General features: G+C 40.9%; 1 protein-coding gene across 6 annotated transcripts in view; it reads left to right on the top strand.

Moving 5' to 3' along the window:
* Positions 1-16,245, top strand: part of bcas3 (BCAS3 microtubule associated cell migration factor) — a 1,018,944-nt gene that overhangs the window by 255,947 nt on the left and 746,752 nt on the right. For all 6 annotated transcript variants that reach the window (XM_078548265.1, XM_078548260.1, XM_078548263.1 and 3 more), the window contains one exon: positions 12,425-12,521. In XM_078548265.1, coding sequence (XP_078404391.1) covers positions 12,425-12,521 — 97 coding nt within the window. The remainder of the gene's footprint in view (positions 1-12,424; positions 12,522-16,245) is intronic.

The raw sequence follows: 16,245 nt of genomic DNA, 5'->3' as shown, positions 1-16,245 counted from the left end.
CACTCCACCCTGTTCTCTTGCCCACATGTCTGTCCTTGGCTTGCTGCATTGTTCCAGTGAAGCCCAACGCAAACTGGAGGAACAGCACCTCATCTTCCGACTAGGCACTTTACAGTCTTCCGGGCTGAATATTGAATTCAACAACTTTAGATCTTAAACTCCCCCTCCCCCCATCCCCACCCCGTTTCTCTACCCCCCCCCCCTTTTTTTTTTTCAATAATTTATATAGATTCTTCTTTCCCCACCTATTTCCATTATTTTTAAATCTAAACTAAAACCTTGTTAGTCTTTTCCACCCCACCCCCACTAGAGCTGTACTTTGAGTGTCCTGTCTTCCATTCTTAATTAGCACTTTTCTTAGACAAATATCACCACCTTCAACACCTCTTTGATCCTTTTGTCTGTGACATCTTTTGATTATCTGCTCCTATCACGGCTTGCTTATCTCCACAATCACCACACCCTCAACTTCTCTCCACCCCCACCACCACCACCTTAAACCAGCTTATATTTCTCCTTTCTCCTAACTATGCTTCAGTTCTGCCGAAGGGCCGTGAAGGCTCGAAACGTTAACTGATTTCTTCTCCACCGATGCTGCCAGACCTGCTGAGTTTTTCCAGGTAATTCTGTTTTTGTTAAACTATAATCCTGTTTTCCCTCTCAGTTGGATAGAAAAGACTCCATGGCATTCTTTGAATGGCATTCTTTGAAGCTTTTTGTTATTTGTTGTCTTGGCCATTATTTATCCCTCAATCAACACCACTGTTGCTGTTTCTGAGACCTTGTGTGCAAATTGGCTTCCGTGTTTGACTACAAAATAACAATGACTACACCTCAAAGTTAATAATTAACTGTAAAGCATGAAAGGTGCTGTATAAATGCAGGTTTTTGCCTGTCATGTGATCAGCTGTTATTTGTTCATTGAGGAGAGGAGGTAAATAACAAACAGAATTTACTTTGCTTATCAATGCAAAACATAGATTAAATAATTGTAACTTGTACAATACTGCCCCATACATTAATTACGTATAAATGCATATCACATGATGTATTTCATGACTTTAGGTGTAAAAGAAGTGTCAGAATTTATGCTAATTCACTGCAGGTAATCCATTAATATGCAGCTCATGGTGTAGCTAGAATTGTGTCTTTGAAAGGGTTAAGGTTGCATAGTTTAAGGAGAAGCTGAAATGAGCTATAAACTGAGAGAAAATTGACCTGTATGAAAAGATTTATGTTTAGTAATTCCACAAGTTCATAGAAACCCACAGAAGGGATGATATCCTTTGAAATGTCAGCAGAAGATCCCCAGATCCTTCAGGCTGTCGTTCTGGAACCAGCTATGAATTCAGACACTGGGTTACGAGACTTTTCATTATCCTTTGATGAAAGACCCGAGCAATTTTCCTTTAGGTGCAGCCCTGTGCTACTTATTTATATAAAATATGCAAGAATGGATTTGTCCTAAATAAAAACAGAAAATGCTGGGAAAACTCAGCAGGTCTGACAGCATCTGTGGAGAGAGAAACAGAGTTAACATTTTGAGTCCGTATAACCCTTCTTCAGATTTGTCCTATTTTGTATTTCCATCCACGGTGACATTAATGCAAATTTCTCCATTTTTGAAATCTAGTTTTAAACACTAAGCCCCTACTTAGAGTCATTCTCTGGAGTTGAACCTTTTAGCTTCTTATTATAACATTTTTTGATATATCACAACATCTGATACAGTGGTGTGACTTACAACATCCATTATAATTGATACACTGTACAGAAAAGTCTCACAAGGAAGGACTATGCGCCAGGTGCCCAGAGCGTGTCTAATTGTGTCTTCCTATTTTCAGTGCACCAGATTATATCCATTTTGTTAAATTAGATGATACAACAGCCAGAAGCAACTGTAAGGTGGGCATATGTCTCAGAAAATTAACTATGTTGATTAATGGGAGCTCAAAAAAGCCCTGGGGGGTTTGTTCTGAGGCAGCGAAAGGAAGTTGCTTTGCTGAATGCATGCCCCCAACAGCCCTGTTTCAGTAGGTGTTGTTTAACTGTTTATTTGAACTTCTGTGAATCTTGGCAAGAATTTCATTGATCAGAAAAGTGGCTAAGGATAGTTAAATTATCGTTTGACTGTGGCAGCTGCTATCAGACTCGTGTTTTCTGCTAACACTGGAGCACTAGTTGTGGAAAACATGTTGATTAGATGTGAAATATTCTGGCTGTTATCTCTGTAACCACCTACAACTCACTGAGATCTCTAGACTCTTTCAGTTCCAGCCTCTTGTGCATCTCCCGATTTTCATAGCTCCACCATTGAGGTCTATGCCTTCAGCTGTTTCAGCCCTAACCTCTAGAATTCTTCCCATAAATCTCTCTAACTCACTCTCTCTCCTCTTTTAAGAAGTTCTTTAACACCTGCTTTTCTAGCCAAGCTTTTGGTCACCTGTTCTAATATCTTGTTATGTGACTTGATGTTATGTTTTGTTTGATAATGCTTCTCTGAAGTGTCTTGAGACTTTTATTTACTGTTTAAAAGCAATATATAATGCAAGTTGTTTTTGATCATTCAAGGTAAACCCACCACTGCTAGGTGTGCAAATAATTTAGATTTAGAAAAAATTGGGCCTTTTCCCAATGGCAGTTCCACCTTACAGCATTTGCTAGATACAGGTAAGATTTCAGGTGCCACATGATGTTGAGATTCTTAAGGAGCTGTGAGCTAAGAAGCTAATGGTGCAATAATTCCACACCAACTCACATTGGTAGGCTCTTTGTCGACTAAAATAATGACCAAATTGAGGTCTCTGTTCACAGTCTGAGGTCTCTGTTTAATATCTGAGCTTACTGTCAATTAGATCCCATCTGAGTGAACAGCCCTAGGGTAGAGAGGAGCGTATATGTGGTGACATCTAAGTTAATCGCCATGCAAGGGAGGTCTCAGACTGCACTTGTACTTTTCTTGGGTCTTTCTTCTACAATATTCCCTGTTGTGTAGTCAGTTTATGCAGCAGATGTGAGGATAATGTTGTTTTTGCAAAGTAAAGTTTGTTTTTATTTTTATTGGAAATGATTACAAGCAAAGAGAACATCCTCACTGTGCCTTTCACCTCTCCAGATGTGACTAGCTGCTATATTAAGAATCCCCTAAATAGGGATTAAGTGCTGAACTCACCAGGTCCCAAATACTGTTAATGCCGATGTTGTTTCGTGAAACTTACGCAGACATTTGTTTGGGGATTGTGTCCAAAGACCCAAAAATAAATGAATTTGTCAAATTCTGGTTAACTCTGTTAAGGTTCTTGTCACTTTACCTCAATACAGCACAGATTGCTGTAAGTCTAGAGCAGTAGTGGGGAACCTTTTTCTGATCACGGGCCATTCACACATAGACAATAATCAGTTGCGGGCCACACACACACACACACACATCAACTTAATTTAGTTTTTTTTTAGCGAGAATATGGAAACATTCAACTCACCTGCTGGTTTAATGTGATGCTGAATTTGAATATTATATTGTTAAATATAACCATAGTAATTTAGCTGATGCTTTTATCCAAACAAATTCGTAACAATGATGGTAAATGCTATTTTGAAGGTTCCATTGTACCCAAATGTAGCAGGTAGTGACTGTTGGGAGGCTGCATTTAGATTTGGATTTAGGCTGAAATTTTGTATTGTGTTAAAAGTTGAGTATTGCACTGTAATGAGACAATCAAAACTGGTGTTGTATAAACTGTTGTCTAGCTTGGCACCTTGGGCAGTGCTCTTGCCTCTGAGCCAGAAGGTCACTAGGTTCAAAGCCACTTGCCAATTTGAGTTTATAATCTGGGTGGTTCACTTCAGGACAGTAGTGATGGAATACTGTACTGTCAGAGATGTTGTCTTTCAGACTGTTATGTCCAAGATAACGTTTAATAGTTCTGATCGATTTTAAAGATTCCACTGGCTGAAGAACAACAGAGAGTTCTTGAGGGGCTAAATGGCCTATTCCTGTTCCAGTGTTCTCCCAGTATTGGCCCCCTCTCAACCAACAGCACCAGAAAAAAAGCTAAGTAGTTAAAAACAAATTAGCTTTGTGGGATCTTGCTGTGTGCCATGTTGCATTACGTCTGTAGCATTTTGAGAACTTTCTGAGAGATTTGATAAAAGTGCTGTAACAATGCAAGGTCTGTCTTCCCTCATAAATGAGGCTTTGACTTTTTTGCCTATAAACAGCCAGTGATATAAAGACCGGATGATGCTGTCATCTGTCGCTCGTTTACAGACTTGGTTTGAGCAATATGGATTGTGCCAAAAGGATTGTGGAGTCTTTCCAAATTCATATTTGTTCAAACAGTCTTTAAAGTTAAATGTACAAAAATACAGTCCTTCAGAAGGTATTTATCACCACGTAGGGGAGTTTTTAGGCAAGCTATGTTTCTTGAATTTGCTCTTTTCTAAACTAATTCCACATACCATGTGTGTGGCTGCCAGGATAAGTTTGTGCTCTAACAGATGCTGCATCCACATTGGAAATGATTGCCATGTGGTTTTCTTTTATTTCAGTTAAATTTCAGTGTTGTGTAAAACACATTTCTACAGCACTGCGTGATGCAGTGAAATAATCCCGTCATAGAAGCTGGCATAATCCACTTTTTTTTAGTGTAACTTTTCTTGAGTGCCTTGGCCTCTTCAGATTGCTATGTGGTCTGGAACTGCCTTTATACAGACTACCAAGGTGCCTGTTTCAATCTCTATTCTGTGCTGATTTAGCTGATATCAGCCAGCTGGTAGTTGTGCCACTGCTGGAGACAGCTAATACCAAGCTAGAAAGGTGCAGGGAAAGAAAATGAGCCAGCATTCTGATGCTATTCAATGACATTTACAGGAAAGTGTAAAAGGGTAGGTTTTGGATGAGGACAGGATTGGGTTGTGCATCCAGTGGTCAAATAGTCTGCTACCACTCACTACCTAAGCTCAGTAAGGAATAATTGGCTACCTAGAAAGTGCTGCAGCATCAGTAACTGTTGTGAAGAAATATGAAAGGAGGAAGGGGAGGATTGAATACCTCAGAAAGTAATGTAGCACTGTGCAGGGCAGCTTTGCATAGACAACAGTTATAGAGACACGGGTGAGTAATCTTGGACCACTTATGTAAACAGTGTTGCTAATGGTCTCCTTGGGCAGGGAATGGCATTTAGACAACTTTTTTTCATCCATACAGGTTTTATTTACTCTTTTCAATCTTTCCTGGTGTCCTGCAGTGTGTGTATGTTATCCATGGAGTGCATGCTTTGCTGTGAAGTTCCATGCGGTTAAGGAGGGCACTGGATCAACTTCACAGAAATGTTTTAAACTGATGTTAGGAGACCTTCTGTAAAATTTATCGAGTTCCCCTGACTTTGTGGAACTTTGGAGGCTCCTTGTGAAAAGTAATTGGTAGTAAAACATGCAGACCTATCACTGTAGACCTTGACCTTGAATCAAGTTTGTTAGTTAAAAAAAATGGAAGAGCAGAGCCTGATGAAAGTAGAAAAAACAACTGTTTTATTATCTGTAAATAATTCTGCTGTCTTCACCTCCTTTCCCTAGGGTGTTGACTCATTGCTGGGTTTGGTGCTGTTGATGCCGATTATTCTTCTGTACCTTGCCCAAGTGGCCAGTATACATATGTGAGCCAGATTATCAGTGTCAGCAAGCGGTTGGGAGAAGCAGCAGGGAGTGCAAGACTGCTAAGCTTGACCCAGTTTTTACCTGCCCTTCCAGCAGGAATCATCAGATTGCAATTAGGAGTGGGAACTCAGGCTGTATTTTTTGGCTCCCTAACTCAGGGATGCAACTGTCAAACTGTCCTTATTGCCACCCTACCTGAGGTCAGCTAACCCAGCACCAACTGGTGATTGAAACCGGGATCTTCCTCATCTGTATGACAAGCTATTCCCTGGATAAATAAGCTAAATCGCTGGGCAGGATTCATATGCTTTTATCAAATAAAGATGGAAGGGGAATAGGAAATTGTTAAACTTATTATTAAAAAATGTGTCATTTATTCTGAAAATGTGATTAAATTTAAAACTGGTAAAATGAATGTCTTTTAATTTGACGCTCTGTGACTTTAAAGATTCTTGCTTATTTTCTGAAATGAGTAACATCAAAGTGGTGATTAAAGTGAGTGAGATCTTTTATTTGGCCAATATTATTGTATTTAATAACTACCATAAATCAAAACTGCACAACTTCCTCTCTCACTTACCTCAGCCTTTTTACAGAGTCCCTGGTGATTTTCACCCATTTAATTAAACACGATGACAGCACTTTGAAAGAATGTGCCAGCCTTTGGTGTCCTTTGGAGTAAAAAAATAATAGCAGTGATGTGGAAGCGTCAACCCATCTTTGAAAGATGTCTGGAAGAGTGCTGTGTTAAACTTAATCATTGTGCTTTTTAATCCCCTTTTGAAACTAAATTGGGGCAAATAATGAAGATTTGGCTTCTTTAGGAATGTGAAAGTGGGGTAAATAGAAATGGAATGGGTAATAAAAATTGCAATATGCTATGAACTTAAGAAAGGAAGGAAAAGCTTACTTTTATAAAACGTTGTATTATGTCCCTCCAAAGCACTCAAAAGTGCTTCGCTTAACACTAATTATATTGTGCAGCCACTGGGAGTTGAGAGGAAATTCCTTCAGTGGTCGAGAGCCATACCTGACGCAAAGGAAGATAGGTATGGTTGTTGGAGGCCAATCGTTGCAGCCCAGGGAGCAGGCGCTCCACAGGGAAATCAGCTACTTCATGGATTTCAGCAAAGCCTTTGACAAGGTCCCACATGGGAGACTTATAAAGAAGGTAAATGCACATGGAATACAGGGTAATGTGATAAGGTGGATTCAAAATTGGCTTAGTTGTAGGAGACAGAGGGTGATGACAGAGGATGCTTTAGTAACTGGAAGCCCATGTCCAGTGGCGTACCACAGGGATCTGTGCTGGGTCCCCTATTATTCATCGTTTATATAAAACGACATAGATGACCATGTCAGGGGTAGGATTAGTAAGTTTGCAGATGACACAAAGATTGACTGGGTGGTTAACAGTGAGGTTGAGTGTCTTGGGCTACAGGAAGATATAGACGGGATGGTCAAATGGGCAGATAAGTGGCAGGTGGAATTTAACCCTGAAAAGTGTGAGGTGATACACTTTGGAAGGAGTAATTTGACAAGGAAGTATTCAATGAATGGCATGACACTATGAAGCTCTGAGGAACAAAGGGACCTAGGCGTGTATGTCCATAGATCTCTGAAGGCGGAGGGGCATGTTAGTGGGGAGGTGAAAAAGGCATATGGGACACTTGCCTTTATCAATCGAGGCATAGATTACAAAAGTAGGGAAGTCATGTTGGAGTTGTATGGAACCTTGGTGAGGCCACAGCTAGAGTACTGTGTGCAGTTCTGGTCACCACATTATTGGAAGGATGTGATTGCACTGGAGGGGATGCAGAGGAGATTCACCAGGATGTTGCCTGGGATGAAACATTTAAGTTATGAAGAGAAGTTGGATAGACTTGGATTGTTTTCGTTGGAGCAGAGAAGACTGAGGGGCGATCTGATCGAGGTGTACAAGATTATGAGGGGCATGGACAGGGTGCATAGGGAGCAGCTGTTCCCCTTAGTTGAAGGGTCAGTCACGAGGGGACACAAGCTCAAGGTGAGGGGCAGGAGGTTTAGGGGGGATGTGAGGAAAATCTTTTTTACCCAGAGGGTGGTGAGGGTCTGAAATGCACTGCCTGGGAGGGTGGTGGAGGTGGGGTGCCCCACATCCTTTAAAAAGTACCTGGATGAGCACTTGGCATGTCATAACATTCAAGGCAATGGGCCAAGTGCTGGTAAATGAGATTTGGTAGGTAGGTCAGGTGTTTCTCACGTGTCAGTGCAGACTCAATGGGCCGAAGGACCTCTTCTGCACTGTGTGCTTCTGTGATTCTGTGATGACCTCCTGTCTGTCATAAGGTCATTGTGTGAGGCTGTTTACTGATGATTCAAGTATTTAGCTTCATTAGCACCTCCTTGAATAATGAAATGGCTCATGCAGCTATATAGGGCGTCACAGCATCTGGGCTTAGGCTGACAACAGGTAACAGTTGCATTATATAGATGCCGGGTAATGGCCACTTCCAATAACAAAATGCCCAACCATCTCCACCTTGACAACATAGAGGCCCGAGACTCTACACTTAACTGAAATGCAGTGCCCACGTCAAAGCCATGACTGCAAGTGGAGGCAGAGGCTAGGCACTTTGCAACAAGTGGCTCACCCCCTGAGCACTCAAAGTAGCTCTCTCACCTACTCACCTAGATGGATACTGCTACTACATCACTCAAAGTTGTATATCATTCAAGACAAATCAGTCCATTTGGTCAGCACCATTGTGCATAAGACTATATGTCCATTCCCTCCACCTGCACTGTGGTCAAAGTATATACTATCTCCAGGACTCAGGACAGCGACTTGCCAAGGTTCCTTTAACAGCACCTCCCAGCAGTATTATGGGATTACATCACCTCCAAGTCACAAGCCATCCTGAGCCACTCCTTCATCATTGAGGAGTATAATCCTGGAATCTCTACATAAAACCATTGTGGTAACACCATGAGCTTAAGGACTGAAGTGGTTCAAGGAGATTGATTACCACCAACTTCTTAGGGCACCCAGGAATGGACAATAAAAATGTGGATTTGCTAGTCTTACACATATTCCAATAACAAATAGTTGCTGTTTTATATGGGTAAATTCTGCAGCCATTTTCTACAAAGCAGGATCCCACAGACAACAATGAGGATGATGACCAGTTAAAATGTTTTTGTTGTGTTGGTCAGAAGTGAGATTGTTGGGCAGAATGCCAGAAGAATGTCCTCTTTTTAAAATAATGCTGTGGGTTTTTTTTCCCTATGCCCATTGGTGACCTTGGTTTGATGTCTCATCTGAAAGCCACTATCCCCAACAATGTAGCATTCCCTCAACCTTGAACTAGAATATCAGGCTAGATTATGTGCTTAAGATGGTTGGATCTTGAAACCACATCCTTCTGATTTAGTGACGCTGCTATATCCAACCATCTAAGTCAATACATATCCAATAAACTTTGAAAAAACACACACTGTACATTCCTGTGAAAGAGACAGAGTATAATGTGGTATTTCTTGCAACTCTGGAACTAGCCAAATGGATTGCAATGGTATTTTCCTGCTTTGTAAAGTTTTGTGTTCCTCTATCCATTCAGTTAGGTTTTGTATCCTGCTGGATTTTAAATGGGCAAGTAGTCTTCTGGTTTGTTACATACAAGAATGCAAAAATGTCAAATGCCCCACAGCGCAACTCCAGTCTTTATCCTTAGAACACCATTTGGCAATGCAGGGAAAATTAGAATATGGAGGACAAGAAAAAATATAATTGGCCTGATTTTCTCTGCCACAAAGTTTAGGTAGAGTTTTAGAACTATTGCTTATTTGAGACACTAGATACTTTGATGTCTCAAAAATGTTGGGCAACTCTTATGCACTTGATAATCTTTTGGTGTATGTGACTTTTATATGGATCAGAAAGAAACTGTAACATTGCCCAGAAAGAAACTGTAACACTAGGGCTTGGCTGGGTGTGGTTGCTATAGCTGAAATTAATTCTACACGTCGACTGTTGGAGTGTCCATGGCGTTATTCAGCATCAGCTAGAATGCTTTGAAGGATGCTGCATTCTAATCTTGGCTATCAGTCTTTATTTTCTTCTTGTTTTTAAACAGTTTATGGTCAATCTGGCAGATTTCTTTTCAGATTATTCCTTCATGTTCCTTTGTGACCCAACAGCCTGTTGTAAGAACAAAAGTGGCATGGATAGCAAAGTAGACAAATGATGTGGGAATCTGCTTTCAGAGGTGTTGGTTGAGGGTTGGCCAGGGCACCAGGAGATCTCCCTTCTCCACATAGTGCTGTGAGATCATTCCTGTCAGAGGGGGTATCTTTTTAATGTCTTGTTCCTAAATGTTGCATCTCCAACACTGCAGCACACACATTCCTGCAGTGCGCATTGAATTAATTAAAAAATGTTAAGCCACAATGTTTTTTACTGAACTGTGCAAAATGAAATGCATTGTAATTTGTCAAAATGATTTAATGACTTTTTACTTGCTGTTTTATACTTGCTATGACTATAAAATAAACTGAATTACTGAAAAGAAAATTATTTTCTTTAAAATCCTTACTTTTCTGTTCACTCTAATCTCCATCTCTCAGGGAGGTGCCAGTGAATGTTCATCTGTGATGGAGGATGGTAAAGGAAACCATGTTTTAATAAATACCTCCATACTAACAGAAAGTCTGTCTTGGAAATAGTTCTCATATTGTGCAATTCTGGACACCCTGAGAATTTTGAGCTATGCAGCTGTTTGTGAAAGTTTCAGAATTTACTGTGGTGGAATAAAGCAAACATTACTGATGCTGTGTATATAACACACACACACAGACACACACAGACACATGTAAACATGCACATGGACTGTCAAATGGAATGATTTCCTGACCATACATTTTTGTTTAGCGCCTCAAAGTCTATTGTTTTATTTATTTACATAGTCTTGTGTAAATTAATTTTCAAGCTAAATGTCCACTATTTAGTTCTTTAGTGTGCGTCAGATGCCATTTTTAGTATTTAAAAATGACATCCAATTAGTTTTACAGTATTAGAGAGTAGAGCAGTAACATGTATGGTTGGACTCAGACATTATCATTAATTCTGAGTGCAACTTCAGTGGATCGTTAATATTGTCTGCGCCTGGAAATGTGCTACTGTCATTAATTATATTCTGTTATATGCAAGAAGACTTTCATTTATATAATGCCCTTCAAGACCTCAGGATGTCCCAAAGCGCTTTACAACCATAGAATCATCCTATAGCACCAAAGGAAGCCAATCAGCCTGTCACATCTGTGCCAGTTCCTGCATGTGCAACTCACCAAGTTCCTACCTTTTCCCTGTAGCCCGGCAAATGTTTTCTCTTCAGATTATTATCCAATTCCCTTTTGAAAACCAGGAATGAATCTGCCTCCACCACATTCTCAGGCAGTGCATTCCAGACCCTAACCATTTGGCGCATGAAAAAGTTCTTTTTTCCCATATTGCCATTGCTTCTTTTGCCAATCAGCTTAAATTGATGTGCTCTAGTTTTCGATCTTTCCTCCAATGGGAACAGTTCCTCTTGATCTACTCTTTCCAGACCCCTCATCATTTTGAACATTTCTGTAAAATCTCCTCTTAAGCTTCTTTAAGGAGAGCAGCCTGAGCTTCTCTAATCTGCTTGTAGCTGAAGACCCTCAACCATTCTCTTGAATCTTTTCTGCAGCCTCTCTAATACCTTCACACCTTTCCTAAAGTGTGGTACACAGAACTCCAGTTGAGGCTGAACCAGTGTTTTATACAGGTTTAGCATAACTTCCTTGCTTTTGTACTGTGCACCTATTTATAAACCCCAGAAGCCTGTATTTTTTTTTTAACTGCTTTCTCAACTTGCTCCACCACCTTCAATGATTTATGCGCATATACTCCTAGGTCCCTCTGCTCCTGCACCCCTTTAAATTTCTACCTTTAACCTTATATCGCATCTCCTTGTCCTTTCTCCCAAATTGAATCACTTCATACTTCTCTGTATTGAATTTCATCTGCTACTTCTCTGCCCATTCCATTAGTCTATCACTATCCTCCTCGCAGTCCACGATATTTCCAAGTTTTGTGTCATTAACAAATTATAAAATCATGCTCTGTACACCCAAGTCTATGTTCTCAATATATTGAGAAAAGCAGGGTCCTAACATGGACCCATGGGGACCCCAGTCCGTCCTCCAGACTTTCCTCCTGTCGGAGCCAAAAATATAACTCCCAGACCGAAAATACTTTTAAAAATGTAGTCACTGTTGTCATGTAGTGCACAGCAAGGTCCCACAAACAATAATAGGATATTGGTTTCCATGAGGTTGATTAAGGGATAAATATAACTGTTTGAATAGCACTATGGGATTATTTAATAAAAATATCAAAACTCACTGCCTGAAGGAAGTTGGTATTGGGGTTATGTTATGGAGAAAATTTACAAATGTTAGAAATTCAAAATAAAAACAGGAAATGCACAGGGCCTGACAGAATCTGGAAGAAAGAAATGGCTGTTTCAGGTGGGAGCCTTCATCAGGCATAGTTCAAATAGACCTGAAATGCATATTAACTTTCTTTATCAGATGATATGTCTACTGTGTTTCTCCAACATTTTCTGTTTCTCTTCTGTGGCATGTCCATCTGCGCAATGATATTTTATTTTGGCTGTTCAATTAAAATCATTCTATTTGAAACAAAAATATTCAATAAGAAGTACTGTTATTCTGACTTGTTTTGCTTTGCTTTGTAATGCAGGTTCTTGTCAGTGAGGATGCTGAAGGTGAAGGCATAGTGGCTCATTTCCTGGCTCATGACAATAAACCTATTTCCTGTATGGCTTTCAACCCCAGTGGTAAGTACATCTCATTCTCTCTGTCTTGTTTTAAAATATTTAACTATGAAGACCACAGTTGCAATTCTGCATTGTATCCAAAATTGGACCTTTAAAGATTTGCCCATCTCTAAAGAAAAGCCCAAGGCTGCTCGATTTGATGATGCCCCCAAACATTTATTTCCTTTCTATTTTAAAGATTTTTAAAATATGCTGCTGCAAAATCAATTCACTGTGCCAACAGTTGTCAAGTTTGCCTTACCTGAGTTATGCTTCTTAATTTGGCTGTTTGGTTAGCAGATAGAAATGAGGAAGGAGGGCTATTTAGCCCACCGATCTTAAAAAAAATGCTTCTCCCTTCCATTACAGCATACAACTGTGTCTGAAATGACTCCACTACTGTACATGGAAGTCCATTCCAAGTGTTGCTAATTTTTTGCTTAAACAGGAATTTTATGACATTGGTTTTAAATTTATCTTTCAACATTTGAACTTAGAATTACAGAGAATTTACAGTATAGACAATTCAGCATTAACTGGTTTATGTTCCACATGAGCCTCCTGCCACCCTACTTCATCTAACTGTGTTAGCCTCTCCTTCTATCCCCTTCTTCATTATACTTCTCCAGCTTCCTCTTAAAGCTATCTATGTTATATTCCTCAAATTAATGAATTTCCTGTCAAAGTTTAACATACAATAATATCTGGGTTTGCCTTTTCTAGACTGTTTTACATCTCATATCCCGCTGTAATCAATGTTCTTCCAATTCCCTTCCTGTGGATTATCATATTAACATCCTGGCTTCAAAACTTTTTCATGGGTGGGGAGTACTTTCTCTTTATCTACATGGCTATCTAGTCCACTATCTGCCCTTTCCATACTGCCTGCGTGGTGGTATGGCCCTTTTCACCAAGCAGCTAGTTGACTTTTTCCCCCTACTCCTCTGGCATCTTCTCTTTCAAGCACCTCACCTGATTCTATCCTTTCTGTAGTTTTTTCAAAATCATCGTTGTCTACCGCCCTGCCAAGTACCGCCCAAGAGTCTCCTTGAGATACCCTCTTTCCTTTGAAGTCCAAGGGCCATAAATTAGAGTATACCTGATTCACAGCTGATTTAGCCACCATTTGGCTAGACCACATCAATATTTAGTTGGTTTTGCTGTCCTCTGCCAAAATTACCCTCTATACTAGGTTCATTGTGGAGAGCAAAGATAACCCCAGGCTCCTTTTCTTCACTACCAGCTGCCTTCTTAAGCCCCTCAGTCAGACCCTTTCTCTTGCAACTCTAATATAAAGTGCAAGGAGTTTGTGGATCTCTTCATCACCAAGATAGAGACCAAGATGGAGGTGAGGCGAGAGTGACTGCCTATGACATTAAGACAGCATTTCACCGAGTGTGGCATCAAGGACCCCTAGCAAAATTGATGTCAAGGTGAATCGGGGAAATTCTTCACTGTTTGGAGTCATACCTAGCACAAAGGAAGACGGTTGTAGTTTTTTGAGGTCAATTATCTCAGCCCCAACTCATTGCTGCAGAAGTTCCTCAGGATAGTGTCCTAGGCCCAACCATGCTTCATCAATGACCTTCCCTCCACCATAAGGTCAGAAGTGGGGATATGTGTTCATGATTAAACAATATGCAGCACCATTCTCCCCGGGGCTCCCGCCGGCTTCTCCGGGATCGTTTGCGTTACTGCACTGGATGCCGTGAGGCGCCCGTCTCCGCCACTCCGGATTCGGGGATCTGAACCCGACTCCCTTTTGATCGGCTGAGGGCAACAGAGGCCATTGCCCGTCCCCTCGGAATGGCGTTCGCCTATCTCTTAGGATTGTTCATGATTCAATGGCATTACCATCACTGAAACCTCACTATCAATATTCTGGGGGTTATCATTTACCAAAAGCTTAACTGGACCAGCCATATAAATACTGTGGCTACAAGAATAGGTCAGAGACTGGGAATTCTGTGGCGAGTAGTTCATCTCCTGACTCTGCAAAGTCTCTCCACCATCTACAAGGCACAAGTCAGGAGTGTGATGGAATGCTCTCAACTTGGCTGGATGAGTGCAGGTTCAACAACACTCAAGACGCTCGACACTATCCAGGACTAAGCAGTCCGCTTGATTGGTACCCCATCCACTACCTTAAATGTTGACTCCCTTCACCACCACACAGTAGCAACACTGTGTACCGTCAACAAGATGCACTGCAGCAACTCACCAAGACTCCTTCAACAGCACCTTCCAAGCCCATGACCTCTACCACCTGGAAAGGCAAGGGCAGCAAATACATGCAAACACCACCACCTGCAATTTCCCCTCCAAGCTACTCACCATCCTGACTTGGAAATATATTGCCACTCCTTCATTGTTGCTGTGTCAATATCCTGGAACTCCCTCCAAACAGCACTGTGGGTGTACCTACACCACATGGATTGCAGTGATTCAAGAAGGGACTAACCACCGCCTTCTGAAAGGCACCCACATCCTCTGAAAGAATAATTTTTTAAAAATCTGATATTCTGCTTCCCCACCTCCACTTCAAGATAAACTCCATCCACCTTCCTCCTGCTCCTCTACTCTAGCCTGTGAACCCGGAACTCTGCCTAATTTTTCTTGCAACTTCTCCATGCCCACTGTCAGCTCATCTCATCAATGAGAGCTGCTTGTGCTTCACTGACCTAATTCCGACTGAGCTGATAATCACTTATCTTCCACCCGTCTGCCATTTCACACTTCTTCTTTAAGACATTCCTTAAAACCCACCTATGTGACCTAGGCTTTTGGCACCCACCTATTCTGTTCTTCTTTATGTGTGCATCCATTTTTTGCTTCTGCCTCTCTGGAGCCCTGTGATGTTTTCTATGCTAAAGGTTCTATATGAATGGAAGCAAGTAGTTTCTTTTAACTTCTCTTTCAGCTTGTTCAACATCATTTACAGAGTATGCATGTCACCCATTGTTTGTTCCAGTGTATGGTATCTTACTCATGTGCTACCACTTTACTATGCTTTCTACAGCTTCAGTTGATATGAAAGCAGCTGTGAGGAGGTGTTCTATTGGTCAGAAGTCAGTTTTAAATTGGATTAACTCGTTTCAGTAGAAGGTGTAAGAACATACAAAAAAGTTGAGAAAAGACCTTCAGGCCCATCATGCCATGCCCATCCAGTCAACAGTGTACACCATCCCTACCCTCTCCCCCCGCCAACCCCCCTCCACCTTGTGCAATGTTATTTCCCGGGAGAAGCAAAAAGCACTGAGGAAAAGTTCTGAGGTCAATTCACGAAAAGATCTGGGAAATTTCTGAAAGCTCTCAGAGATTGTGGTTGCCCATGACTCATCACAGCCCAAATAAAACGTCCAGAGAAGTGAACTCATAACCAATGGTAAGATTTGCTTATTTTAAAATGATGAGTCAAGTTCTATTGCATTAAAGAATGCATGGGAGAAAAAATCCAAGCAGTAGCATGCTATGACACACATTGAGCAGTTATGCTTGGAGTGTTCTAACAGTGCTGTAATACAACAGGGAGTTTACTGATGACATTGAAAATCATGAAGGCAAAGCGTGAGTACTTCACGTCTCTAGATTATGATCCTTAGGCTTACATGTCCAGTGACATAACCACTATGCTACTACCATAGTCCTACTGGAAAATGATGTATCCACTGCATATTCTATTTTGCCTAACAAGTTATAAGTTTCAATAAAAAGCCACTCTGCAATAAGACATTTGCCTCTGTCT

The sequence above is a fragment of the Cetorhinus maximus genome, chromosome 9, assembly GCF_964194155.1.
Source record: "Cetorhinus maximus chromosome 9, sCetMax3.hap1.1, whole genome shotgun sequence".
NCBI lineage: Eukaryota > Metazoa > Chordata > Chondrichthyes > Lamniformes > Cetorhinidae > Cetorhinus > Cetorhinus maximus.
Note: the sequence above shows the minus strand (reverse complement) of the source record. Positions and strands in the feature narration are given on the sequence as shown.